The sequence below is a fragment of the Otolemur garnettii genome, unplaced genomic scaffold (assembly GCF_000181295.1).
Source record: "Otolemur garnettii isolate 467f Iridium unplaced genomic scaffold, OtoGar3 scaffold00149, whole genome shotgun sequence".
Taxonomy (NCBI): Eukaryota; Metazoa; Chordata; class Mammalia; order Primates; family Galagidae; genus Otolemur; species Otolemur garnettii.
In genome coordinates, this window is record NW_003852544.1 from 1,396,385 (window position 1) to 1,408,663 (window position 12,279).

Here is a 12,279-nt window from a genome sequence, read left to right on the forward strand (position 1 = left end):
TCACCACCCACACACCCTCATTTCACAGGCGCAGGTCCACCTTGCCACGGTCCCTTCCTGGGCACCCCAGGTGCTGGAGGGGAGGGTGTGGAGAGGCCCAGGAGGTGCCTGGAGGGGCAGATCTGAGGTGAATGTGTAACTAACCCAGTGCTCCCATCCTCGTTCTCCTGGTCACATGGGCCCCTCAGGGCAAAGTCTCAGGACTGGAGACACTGGGAGCTGGATGAGATGGGCGCTTTGGGCCAAGTGCTGCTGTGGCTGCAGCTCTACAGTAAGCCAGGGGTGGGCAGTGAGGGGTTGGGGGGAGATGAATCCCTGCTCCTCAGGCGAGCTCGGGCCCAGCCCAGCCCAGGCAAAGTAGGAGGCAACACAGGCTTTAGATCCTCTCAGAGTAGCTGTAGCTATTGTGTTGTGCATGGGAGTCTGTGGGGCTCTGCAGACGCCTCAGTCTCCTGGTTAGTGAGTACCTGTGCCCTGCCCTGAGCTCCTTGAGGCTTCCTCAGGACATAGACCGCCCGCCAGCCCCTTCTTTGCTGGACTTGGTCAGACTCCTCCAGGAAACCCTCCTGATTTCAAGGCAGAGGAACAGGCCTGCGCTGCCCTTTCTCCTCCATCCCCTGACCGTCCCATCCTCTGCTCCAGCCCAGGGGAAACTGGGGGTGGGGCAGGGAGGGAATCCAGGTAGGCATCTTGCAGGGGGGCACATTTGAGCAGGCTCTGTTGTGGCGGGGCTCCCTCAGGGTCTGCCTTGAGGCGCCCAGGGACCCCATATGCTCCCAGGATGTGACCTGCCCACCAGGCTGCTGTGCTTCTCTCAGTGGGTTGTCCTCCCTGGGGGAGAGGAACTTTGGGAGAGAACAGGGCAGGCATTCAGTCACCTCCTCCCCAGCACTGACCCTGGCTGCCTACAAACTCTGGATTCCCAACACCAACTTTGATGCCGCCGCCAACTGGAATCAGAATCGGACCCCGTGTGCGGGCAGTGCAGTCGAGTTCCCACCTGATAAGGTGCCTCAGAGGCCCCACTGGGGTCCTGCGTGGTCCGGCCTGGGGTGGGATTCTCTAGCAACCGGTGCTGATGCGGCTTCTTCCTGTAGATGGTGTCGGTCCTGGTACAAGAAGGTTACCCCATCTCGGACATGGTAAGGCACCCCAGAAGCTCCTTTCTCCACTGTTGTGCCTCGAGACCACCTATGAGGTGGGCACAGCTTCAGGGGGGTGGGGTTGCACAGAAGGGGCCAGGCTCTGCCCTTGGAGAGTGGTAGGAATCTCCTGTTCCCACAGCCCTAATCCTGAGCCCCTGAGTCTGTCTGATCTAAGGTTCTCCCTGGGGACCCTTCTCCCTGTACTCCCCCACAAGGCTGTCTCTGTCCAGGTACTTGAAACCCCGCTTTTAGCCTGTGCCCTAGTTTTCAGGGATTAGGAGGAAAGGAGGGGTTCTAGGGCCGCGGGAGTGTGGGGAATGCGTTGGCATCCTGCACTTGTGTTAGGTGTCTCCATGCACTGCAGTCTCCAGTGGGCCCAGAAAAAGAGGCCGATGCCTCTGCTTAAGCAATCCAAGGCCAAGTGCAGTCCCTGTGGCTGGATAGAGCTAAGGGTACAGCTAAGGTTTTTACATTTTTAAATGGTGGAGAAAAATATTTTGTGGCATTGGGAAAAGTATATGAAATTCTATTTCAGTGCCCATAAAATATAGTTTTATCAGCTCACTAGTCCAGGCCATTCAGTCTTCAGTATCTGTGGCCCCTGTCACATTACCAGGGCAGCACAGTGCCTATAATCCTAGCACTCTGGGGAGGCCAAGGTGGGAGGATCCCTTGAGCTCAGGAGTTTGAGACCAGCCTCAGGAAGAGTGAGACCCCATCTCTACTAAAAATAGAAAAACAAGCCAGGTGTTGTGGCAGGTGCCTGTAGTCACAGCTACTCTGGAAGCTGAGGCAGGAAGATCGCTTGAACCCAGGAGTTTGAGGTTGCTGTGAGCTAGGCTGATACCATGGCACTCTAGCCTGGAAAACAGAGTGAGACTGTCTCCAAGACAAAAACAAAACAAAAACAAAACAAAACAAACAAACAAAAAAAGGCTAGAGTCAGGTAGTTGTGAGGGAGGCTGTGTGGCCCTGCAAACTCCTGGGTTAAAGCATTGCATCCTTTAAGGTGAAACTCCTTCTTGAGTGGCTGGGTCATTGTCCTGTCACCTGTGTACTTGTTAGCATCAGCTACCCCTTTAGTGAAGGCCACAGGCCAGCTGGGGTGAGGCTCTGGCTCTGTATGGCTTCTGAGGTGGGTGGAAGCGGCCCACTTGCCCCTGGCCTGACCCAGTGTCCTGGGATGCAGGCTCAGGGACTTCAGACCTATTTTCCATTCTGAGGGCTGCTCTGTGGGTTACTTTTGGTTTTTCAAAGCAGCATTAGCTCTGGGAGCCCACAAGTATAGATAGCGCTGGGGAGGTGGGGGTTCGAGCAGAGGCTGGGTTTCCCTGGGACCCTGTAGGTCGCAGGGGGAATGCCCATCCCTCCTCCCTCCAATACGAAAACTAAAGTGAGGAAGTACAGCATGCATGTAACCTGGGCAACCCTGCACCAGGAGAGGGGGCGTGGGAGCTGGTGGCTCCTTCTGGCAGAGGAGTAGGGTGGGGGTTGCTGGGGCCTGGAGGCCATTCTCACTCTCCACCCACTTGGTCACTTTGATGATCTCCTTTGGAAGAGCTTTGAGAGTGCAACATTCTTCCTTCTTCATTCATTCATTGTTTGTGTTTATTCATTGCTCAGTGTTCTCCGGGTGACCCAGGTGTCCATACCCAGCCGCTTAGGTGGGAGCCCTTCCTTCTTTTCTGGGTAACTGGGGTAGGACTCCTGTTCCCTACCTGGTCTGCAACTCCTATGCATGGGCTCAGGGGTGCCCTCCTCATCTCACCAGCTGCCCTTCAGTGCCCTGTGGGTGGAAACAACCCAAGGGCAATGGCAGTGCCCCCCCCATCCCTGCTACAGAGTCAAATTTAACTCAGTGTTGCCTACTGCTAGACCTGCCCCCTGCCCCTGCCACACTTCCACCACTCAGCCTCTAGCGTCATCCATCTGTCCGGATGGTATGCAGAGTAACAGGCCAAGCACAGCAGTATTTTGTGTTCCCTGGTTTGGAGCTTCCATCCCTAGGATTTGCCTTTTCCTTACCTTCTCCTTCTCATTTCTACCCTCTGCCTAGCTTTCTTGTGGAGGGGAGTCTCCTATTTTGTATCCATCAATCTATTGTTGGTTTGGGATACTGTGACTTGCCTGCAGGTGCCCTGGTCTAAATAGAAGGCCTCACTTTAACCTACCAAATGCAAAACCCAATGCCTTATATATCTGTCTTTGGTGTTTTGTTTAAGAATCCCTTCTTGGCTCGGTGCCTATAGCTCAACCGGCTAAGGCGCCAGCCATGTACACCTAAGGTGGCGGGTTCGAATCCCCAACTCAGACCCGCCAAACAACGACGGTTGCAACCAAAAAATAGCCGGGCGTTGTGGCGGGCACCCGTGGTCCCAGCTACTTGGGAGGCAGAGGCAAGAGACTCGCTTGAGCCCAGGAGTTGGAGGTTGCTGTGAGCTGTAATGCCATGGCACTCTACCCAGGGAGATAGCTTGAGGCTCTGTCTCAAAAAAAAAAAAAGAATCCCTTCTTTGTTCCTTGGTCACAACTTAATCAGCTATGCATATGCAGGGCACATGTCACACCATATGACACTAGCTAGGGAGCCAGCCTTAGTTCTCCCCTCAGAATGCACTGGTTTCTAACTACCTCCTTCAAACCACCAGCCTGCCCTGTGGGGCTTTGCCACTCTGTGCGGCTCCTAGTCTGTGAACGCAGGGCTCTGTGGGTTGTCTCAGTATCTATGCCCCTCCTTTACTCTTCCATTCCAAGGTTCTTTGTGGGTTTGATTATTGCAGAATAATTGTAGAATAGGTTAACCATGGAACCCCTGCTACCACCACCACAAAACCCCCTGGCATTTTGATTGGAGTGAAACAGCTTTTTACTGTCAAGTCATCCATTCAAGAGCAGGGCTCCAAGTATTTCAGATCATCCATGTCCTTTCTTATAGTCTTAAAATGTTCCCCATAGAGATCTTGTATAATTTTAGTTAATTCATAAAAACATTATAAGTTTGGTTACTACCATGTATTTTGCCCATATTTAAAAATTATATTCTCTACTGGTTATTTTTGTAAGTAATGACAGTTGCTCCTCTTCCTTTCCAGTCTTCATTCATTTTGCTTCTTTTTCTTTCCTTGTAGCATTGTGTAGGAACTCTACTTCTATGTTAAACAAAAGTGATGAAAATGGGCATCCTTGTCTCATTCCAATGTTAAAAAGGAAATCTAAGTTTCTCCATTGAATATGTTTGCTGTAGGTTTTTGGTATATAAACTTTATTACCCTGGAAATTCTATTCTATTGCTAGTTTGCTAACAGCTCTTAAAAAAAACATGAATAGACGAGGTTCGGTGGTTCATTCCTATAACCCTAGTACTTTGGAGGTTGAGAAGAGAGGATACTTGAGGCCAGGAGTTCAGGTCAAAGTACCTCTTGTAGGGCCGGGTGCAGTATCTCAGTTTATATACCAAAAACCTACAGCCTGTAATCTTGGTCCTTTGGAAGGCCAGGTGGCAGGTCCCTTGAGGCCAGGAATTCAAGACCAGCCTCAGCAACACAGCTGACCCCTCTACACAAAATGTAACACTTCCTCAAGACACTGGACTTCCCTCTGTCACAGTATGTTGATTTTGCTGGCCCAAGACCCTCCACTGCCACCTGCTGGAACACCTTTATATATCCGGTGGTGGTCCGGTTGACGTAGCCCCCAATCTTCAGTTCCTGAATTCTTGGGACTTGAACCCTACTTAAAAATTTTTTAAAGAAATTGTAAGACTTTATTTTTTAGAGCATTTTAGGTTCATAGCAAAACTGGCCAGAAGATACAGAAGTTTCCCATATTATCCTCCCTCCCCCAGTACATAGCCTCCTCTACCAAAAAGGTGCATTTTTTACAACTGATGAACCCACCCTCACACATCGTTACCACCTAGCGTCTATAGTTTAAGGTTGGGCTCACTCTTGGTTTTGTACAGCATTTAAAAAATACACTATTGGCTCTAATTAGCTAATATTTTAGCTATTTTTGCAACTGCTTTATTAGTAAAATGGGACGACAGTTTTTCTTGTTTTGTCTTTCATCTTGTAGGTCTTGCCGCTGGATGGGGAACTCATCCTAGCCTCGGGAGCCGGATTCAGTGCTTCAGAGGCGAGCTCGCGACTGGACTGTAGCTCAGGTGGGGCCGGGAGCGGAGCTAGGAGGGTCGGGCCCTGGGCGCGTCCGGGCGGGGACTGGGAAGACAGCGTGTTCGGAGACCTAGACGGGAGTGCGAGCCCAAAGCCAGCCCTGGGGAGGGCGTGTCAAGGGGCGGGCGGGGCCGCGCCCGGCGTCGCTTAGGGTCTTAAGGCCGCCCAGGCGCCCCCGCCCTCTTCCGCGACCCGGACCGCTTCTTCTGGCATGACCCGCATCTGTGGAGCTCTGCGGACGAGGTGCTCGGCCTCTTCTCCGTGGACGCAGAGCGCGTGCCCTGCCGCCACGACGACGTCTTCTTCCCGCCCAACGCCTCCTTCCGCGTGGGACTCGGCCCGGGAGCCAGCCCCGTGCGCGTCCGCAGCATCTCGGCTCTGGGCCAGGTGAGCAGGAGGGAGACTCCAGAGGGTACCAGCCGGGCGCATCCCCAGCACCCCCACATCCCTCCTAGTCTGCACAGGTGGGTTCTGAACATTCGGATAATGTCTCTCCTTGGGGTGGCTCCGCTGTGAGCCGGCCACCACAGACGTTCACACGCAACGAGGACCTGGCCGCTTTCCTGGCGTCCCGCGCAGGCCGCCTGCGCTTCCACGGTCCAGGCGAGCTGAGTTTGGGGCCCGAGGCCTGCGTCGACCCTTCGGGGTGCGTCTGCGGCAACCACGAGGTGAGAGCGGCCGCGGCACGTTCGGAGGCGGGGAAGAGAACCGCGCCAGGTCGGGACAGTGGCGGGCTCACCTCCCTGGGGCGCATCGCCCTCTCTCGCTGAAGTCCGCCCTCGCCTTCTCGGCGCTGACCACCGCGACCTCGCCCCCCCAGGCTCAGCCGTGGATCTGCGCAGCTCTGCTGCAGCCCCTGGGCGGCCGCTGTCCCCCAGCCACCTGCCAAGACGCCCTCCGGCCTGAGGGGCAGTGCTGCGACCTCTGCGGTGAGCATCTCGCCTGGCGCCTGCTTGCTGGGACAGCCCGACGGATCTTGACTCGCTTTGGACAGTTTCCCTGTCCAGCCCGGATCCATGGCGCTAACCCCTGCACTTTTGCTGCAGGAGCCATTGTGTCACTGACCCATGGTCCAGCGTTTGACCTGGAGCGGTACCGGGTGCGGCTGCTGGACACTTTTCTGGCCCTGGTAATGGGGCTGCGGCAGGCAGCGGGAGGGGTGTCCCGACCCGGGCCACACCATCTCGGCAGCCCCCGCCTCGGCCACCCCACTGCAAGGTCTCCGGGACCCCATTCCGCCGCCTCCTTGGCGATGACACTCTTCCCCCACTGTCCACCACTTGCCTCTGCCCCCGGCGTCCCTGCAGGCTGGAGGGGCTGAGTGCAGGGCCAATGATGTCCCCCTCAACCTCGCTCCCAGCCTCAGTACCAGGGGCTACAAGTGGCCGTGTCCAAGGTGCTGCGGTCGTCCAATCTCCGCGAGGCAGACACAGAGATCCAGGTTGTGATTGTGGAGACCCGGCCCGCGACCGGCGGCGCGGCGCGGCTGGCGCGGGCCCTCCTGGCAGACGTCGCCAAACACGGTACTCGCGCTCCCTGTCCGCCCCGCCTCCACCCACCCTCTGCGGCTGGAGACTGAGCAGGCTCCTCGGTTGCAGGCGAGGCCCTTGGGGTCCTGGCGGCGGTCTTGCGGGAGTCCGGCGCGCCCGCCGAGGGAGGTTCCTTCACCGGGCCGGACCGGCCGGGGCCCCACGCAGGGCTGGTGGGCGGCTCAGTGTCGGCTGCGGTGCTGCTGGCGCTGTTGGCGTTGTTAGCAGTGGTGGTGTGGCTGCGCGGAGCCAGGAGCTTTAGGTACACAAGGCGGGGCAGGCGCGCGCGCGGTGGGGGTGCTGTCCCCAGGGGTTAACTCCACGTGCCCACTCCAGGTGGAGCTGGCGCGACCAGGCGGCATCTGAGCTGGCCCGGGTGCCCCAGGGCTTCCACAACCCGGTGTTCGATGCAGCGGCCTCTGAGGAGCAGGTGAGGGCCCGGAGTGGGTGAGATTCCTTCCCGGGGAGGGCGAGGAGTCCTGAAGCTCTTTGACACTGTGTCCCTGCAGACCACAGCGCGGCCACCTAACCTGGCCCCCAAACTGGACACTGGCACCACCAGCCACAGTTACTTCGTTAACCCACTGTTTGCCGAGGCCGAGGCCTGAGCTGCCACCTGACCCTTGACAGCCCCCAGCCCAGGCCTCTTGTCCTGCCTCACCCCACCTGCCGGCACCTAACCTACTCCCTCCTCCCCCACTGGAGGCCTAGGACAGGCCTTGCCCAATAAAGATGTTCTGTACCTGCTGTCAGTTTGGACATGCCAGCGCTGCTTGCTTGGGAGCTGAGATGGCAAAGGTGGACAGGGGTGTGTCTGTCCACCCCTTGTGGGGGTGGCTCGTTCTGACCAATAAGCAGCCAGGTCCAGGGTGGCCAGAAGCTCTGGTCTGTGACTTGAACCCAGAACCAAAAATGTTGCTTGCTTGCCCTTGTCTCTGAAGGAATAGCCTGGAAAGAACCTGCTGATGGTGTGGGAGAGGCCAGCAGGAGGAGGAGCTGAGTGAGGGGCCAGGCAGGGTGGAGGTGGAGTGTTTTGCACTATCCCTCATCATGGTGCTAGGATGCTCAGGCCCTGGCTTCACTGAGCTCAGACAGGGAGAGGACCAGCCAGGTGGACACCAACAGCCTTGCACAACATTCTGTCCTGGAAGAACAGGGTGGACCTACCCCCTGTACAGAGGCACCAAGGAGAGCACTGGGACACAGCTGCCTGGAAAGTGCATGGAAGATGTCAGAGTGCTGACGGGTGGGTCCTGCTGGGTAGGCAGCCTCTCACAGCCAGGGGGTCTGGTGTCTATCATTACAAGGCCAGGTCTTGCCCTCCCTGCTCTGATCTAGGGGCCGGGTGCCATTAGGATACCCACCTGGCATGTCACAGGTCACATTATGTACATGTACACCACTGTATTGACACAGACATAGGCAGCAAGCCCATGTGCACAGCATGAACTTCTGTGTAACCAGCACTGGGTCTGGAGAAGTTACTGGTCCCTCTGTCGTGGCCTGGGCTCCACTTGGGCATATCTCTATAGACTTCTGACTAGGGTATTTGTCTAGCCACTGTAAAGCTTCCTGTCAACAGATGAGAGCATTGTGCTCTCCATGGCCACTCTGTCTGTGGTACTTGCTCATGTGTATGGTTGGAATGGTTTATTTTTTGAGATAGGAGTCTCAGTTGCCCTGGGGTTGAGTGCCATGGTGTCATAGCTCACAGTAACCTCAAACTCTTGGGCTCAAGTGATTCTCTTGTCTCAGCCTCCAGAGTACCTAGGACTACATGTGCCCAACACAACACCTGGCTAGTTTGTTTCTGTTTTTTTCTTTTTGGCTAGGGCTGGGTTTGAACCCGCCACCTCCGGTATATGGGGCTGGCGCCCTACTCTTTGAGCCACAGGTACTGCCCTCTGTGTTTTTTTTTTAATAGTAGAGATGGGGGTCTCACTCTTGCTCAGGCTAGTTTTAAACTCTAGAGCTCAGGTGATCCACCCACCTCAGCCTCCCAGAGTGCTAGGTTTACAGGTGTCAACTACTGTGCCCAGTTTGGAATTTGTCATTCTTGATACTGTATAGCTTGGGCCCCAGTGTGGAGGCTGCAGACTGATACTAGGGTCTGTAGCCTATTAGTAAACAGGCCACACAGCAGGAAGTGAGTGAGCAAAGCTTCCTTTGTATTTACAACTGCCCCTCCTGCTCATATCACTGTCTAATCTCTGCCTCCTATCACATCAGCGGCCCCATTAGATTCTCATAGGTGTGAACCCTACTGTAAACTGCATTAGATCTAGGATCTAGGTTGCCTGCTCCTTAGGAGAATCTAATGCCCACTCCAGCCCCCTCGCTCAGGTCTCTGGGAAAAATTGTTTACCAACATATAGTCCCTGGGGCCAAAAAGGTTGGGGACTGCTGCTGTATACTATTTTGTATGAATGCCACAGTTCATTATTTACTCTAAGAGCTGAAATTTCATAATTAAACAGTGGGCAACACTTGCACACTATTTCAGACCCACTATAGGCACTTAGCAGTCACTTCAGGCTTTAAGGCGGGAGCTGGGGGCGAAGGCTATCTGACCCCAAAGCTCTGCCACCTACTGCCCCAGGTTTCCATCCATCCACCCAGCACTCATTGCTGTGCATTTTCCAGTTTTTCTAGCTGCTGTATTTCGGCCAAGTGTTTTTGGCAGTGTTTGTGTCTGTGCAGCCATTGCTGCTCCCACCCCTCAGTCCCATTTGGGGGGGCAGATGGGTAGGCTGTAGGCTGTCTGTCCCCTGGGAAGTCAGGTATGAGGCCAGACTTGCCCAGGAAATGGAAGCAGATTGATGCTCCTAAGATTTGCCATGTTCCTTTCCTTGCACCACATCTTGGGTGACAACATTAAGTTGTGCTGGCTGTGCACAAAGAAGCTCTATGCTTCCGTGGGAGCTCCTAGTTTTGGTAGCAGGCACTGTCAGTGCTGAGTAGCACAGAGCTGTGGGGTCACAGGCAGCCTCCTGCCACCCTTCTCTCTTTTCATCACCCTCTTTGGCAAATGATGAACTGCCTTCATCTGGCCAAGTACTCCACCCCATTGTGATCACCCATCCTGGCCTCTGGCCTGTCTCATCCTATCCCTTCAGGCTGCTGCAGAGGCCATTCTGCATGGGTGTGGGCAGGTGAGCCTGCTAGGCACTTTCCCTGTCCTACCTTGGGCTGCCCCGCCCATGCCCTGAGGGCTTCTCTCTTCTCAGGCTAAAATTCGAACTCTTGGGTTACTCCTTGTCTTCAGCTGAGGTCTCTTGGTGGGACCTGAAAACTCAGAAGCACTTGGCCAGACTGGCCCTCTGTCCCCCTGTGCCTGACCCTGCCTACCACAGCACAGGTATCACCCTGGAAACCCTTCCACCCAGGGCCTCACTCCTGTCTCGCAGATACCAGTGGCTATTTGCATGATCTCCCAAGGAGTTACAGGGAGACAGCGTGGCACTCTCAGTGGCTTTGGGGGAGGGATTTCCAGCTTGGAGCACTTCTTGGGAGCCCAGACACACTGATAGTGACCCATCATCACATCCAGACAAACCACTGAGAACTTTAAAACTGCCGTCATCTGGTTTATTGACAGGTAAATTGTTCAAAAATGTTCTCACAATTCAATAATTACAAAGACTCAGACTTACATTAAAAAAGTAAAAACCAGAACCCCCAGCAAGTGCCTGCCCAGCAAATGGCCCAGGAGGGCAGGTGGGGCAGGCAGGTACTGGGTGGTGCCAGGTCACTCAGTGCCGACTTAGGGAAGTGCATATCCTGAACAGCCCTGCCAAGCAATTGACCAGTGGAAGGATGGGAAACCTGTCCTGAGCTGGGGACAAGCTGTGTCTGCTGCCACAGTTAATCACAAGCCTTTAATGAGACAGGGCCACAAACCTGATCACTCAACATATACAAGAAAGGGTGAGGTTAAATGCACTTGCAGGGTGTCACCACGCGGTGGGCTGGGGCCATTGTGTCGGAGCGTGTTGGGTGATTTTACATGATCCATATGGTTACTAATCACGGGGGCTCCATGCGGGGTAGGGTAGGGCGGGGTTGGGGTGTCCCAGAGCCTGATGTGTGGCACACCTTGGGGCTCTGGCCTCCTCAGCCCAGCAGGCCATAGGGCCCGCCTGTACCACAACACTGGCTAGTTTTATGGGGAGGCAGAAGTCATGGAAGCAAGTGCAAAACAGCACAGCTGACTTCACAGTAGATACTGGTGACACTTCATGGTTGTGACCTAGACTGAACTAACACATGGAGACACAGGGTGTCATTGGTCCCAGGCCTCTGTCCACACCTAGGTGGTCAGCAGGAGGACTTCTGCAGCTGAATATTCAATGGCTAACTGAATAAAAAGGCCACAAACTAAGCCCCACTTTTCTCTGTCTTCAAAATTCTAGTGACACTGGGAATGATACACAACCCTCTACTACTTTCCTAAGGTCTAGGAACAGTTTTCAGGAAATAGGAAAAGACTAGTCACTGAGGCCATGTCCCGAGCTGTCTGCTTCCTAAGCAGGCCACATTCTAACGGTTTCTGTGGAGGGAGCTGGTGTCAGCAGAGCCCACGTGCCTTTTCGGGATGTTAGGGGTGGGAGAGAGGCTGTGTGGTGGTCCTTCATGTGCAAATGGAATAGTGTCATCTCACAGCTGTGCAGACAAATGGATCTGGTCTAATTGCCACAAACAATGTGGCATAAAAACTGATCATTATTATAATAAACATTTTCTTCATCTTCATATCTACAAATTGATTCTACATTTCCTTGGACAACACTGGAGGGTCAGCTCAGTCTTGGCACTGACATTGGATGCTGTCCCCAGCTCCATGGCCCCATGGTGGGCTGGCGGCTTCAGGCGTCGCAGGCCGGCTGCTCCAGGCCTTCCAGGGGGAGCTGGCTTCTGTGGGGGGAGTTGGGGCTTGGTGGGCCGCTGGGGTTTGAGCTGTTCGATGGGGTTGAGTGTTTGGTGGAATCCGAATCAGGCTGTTAAACAAAGGAGGCAGCATGAACACCAATTGTCCTGAGCTCAGCAGGCACACGTTGCCCAGTCAGACATGAATGTCTGTTCAAGGGTAGATGCAGCAACTGCTTTTTTCCTTTCTTATAATCAGAACACACATTTTATTTCTATTCCTTAAGCTTGTTGGTGATTGTCATGAACCAACATCCAATTCTACTCCCAAATGACTTAGTGATTGTAATTACAAAAGAGAAAGAGCAACTCTGCAGTGAAGAAACCGGACAACTTACAGCCAAGTGGTCCAAACAGGACACCACTTTTCTTTTTTCTTTTTTTTTTTTTTTTTGAGACGGAGCCTCAAGCTCTCCCCCTGGGTAGAGTGCCATGGCATCACGCTCACAGCAACCTCCAACTCCTGGGCTCAAGCGAGTCTCCTGCCTCAGCCTCCCAAGTAGCTGG

General features: G+C 54.5%; 2 protein-coding genes across 2 annotated transcripts in view; one reads left to right on the plus strand and one right to left on the minus strand.

Annotated features, from left to right (window-relative positions):
- The first annotated feature begins 228 nt into the window (after nucleotides 1–228).
- On the plus strand, nucleotides 229–7,575 carry AMN (amnion associated transmembrane protein). Its single transcript, XM_023518850.1, has 12 exons — nucleotides 229–271; nucleotides 890–1,008; nucleotides 1,098–1,142; nucleotides 5,220–5,307; nucleotides 5,487–5,704; nucleotides 5,848–5,985; nucleotides 6,138–6,246; nucleotides 6,364–6,446; nucleotides 6,678–6,840; nucleotides 6,916–7,108; nucleotides 7,183–7,276; nucleotides 7,356–7,575. Exons 1-12 carry the CDS (start codon nucleotides 229–231, stop codon nucleotides 7,452–7,454), a joined length of 1,392 nt encoding a protein of 463 aa, XP_023374618.1. The 3' UTR covers nucleotides 7,455–7,575.
- A 2,834-nt stretch (nucleotides 7,576–10,409) lies between these two features.
- CDC42BPB (CDC42 binding protein kinase beta) overlaps nucleotides 10,410–12,279 on the minus strand; it is a 134,217-nt gene continuing 132,347 nt past the window's right edge. Inside the window, exon 37 of the mRNA XM_003799330.3 lies at nucleotides 10,410–11,843. Coding sequence (XP_003799378.1) covers nucleotides 11,712–11,843 — 132 coding nt within the window. The 3' untranslated portion in view covers nucleotides 10,410–11,711. The remainder of the gene's footprint in view (nucleotides 11,844–12,279) is intronic.

What these genes read in the sequence shown, in the direction of transcription:
- AMN (XM_023518850.1), top strand. Translation starts at nt 229, where the DNA reads ATGGGCGCTTTGGGCCAAGTGCTGCTGTGGCTGCAGCTCTACA. An exon ending in TGGACACTTTTCTGGCCCTG is followed by an intron (nt 6,447 to 6,677) that starts GTAATGGGGCTG and finishes CCTCGCTCCCAG; the next exon opens with CCTCAGTACCAGGGGCTACA. An exon ending in CGCGGAGCCAGGAGCTTTAG is followed by an intron (nt 7,109 to 7,182) that starts GTACACAAGGCG and finishes TGCCCACTCCAG; the next exon opens with GTGGAGCTGGCGCGACCAGG.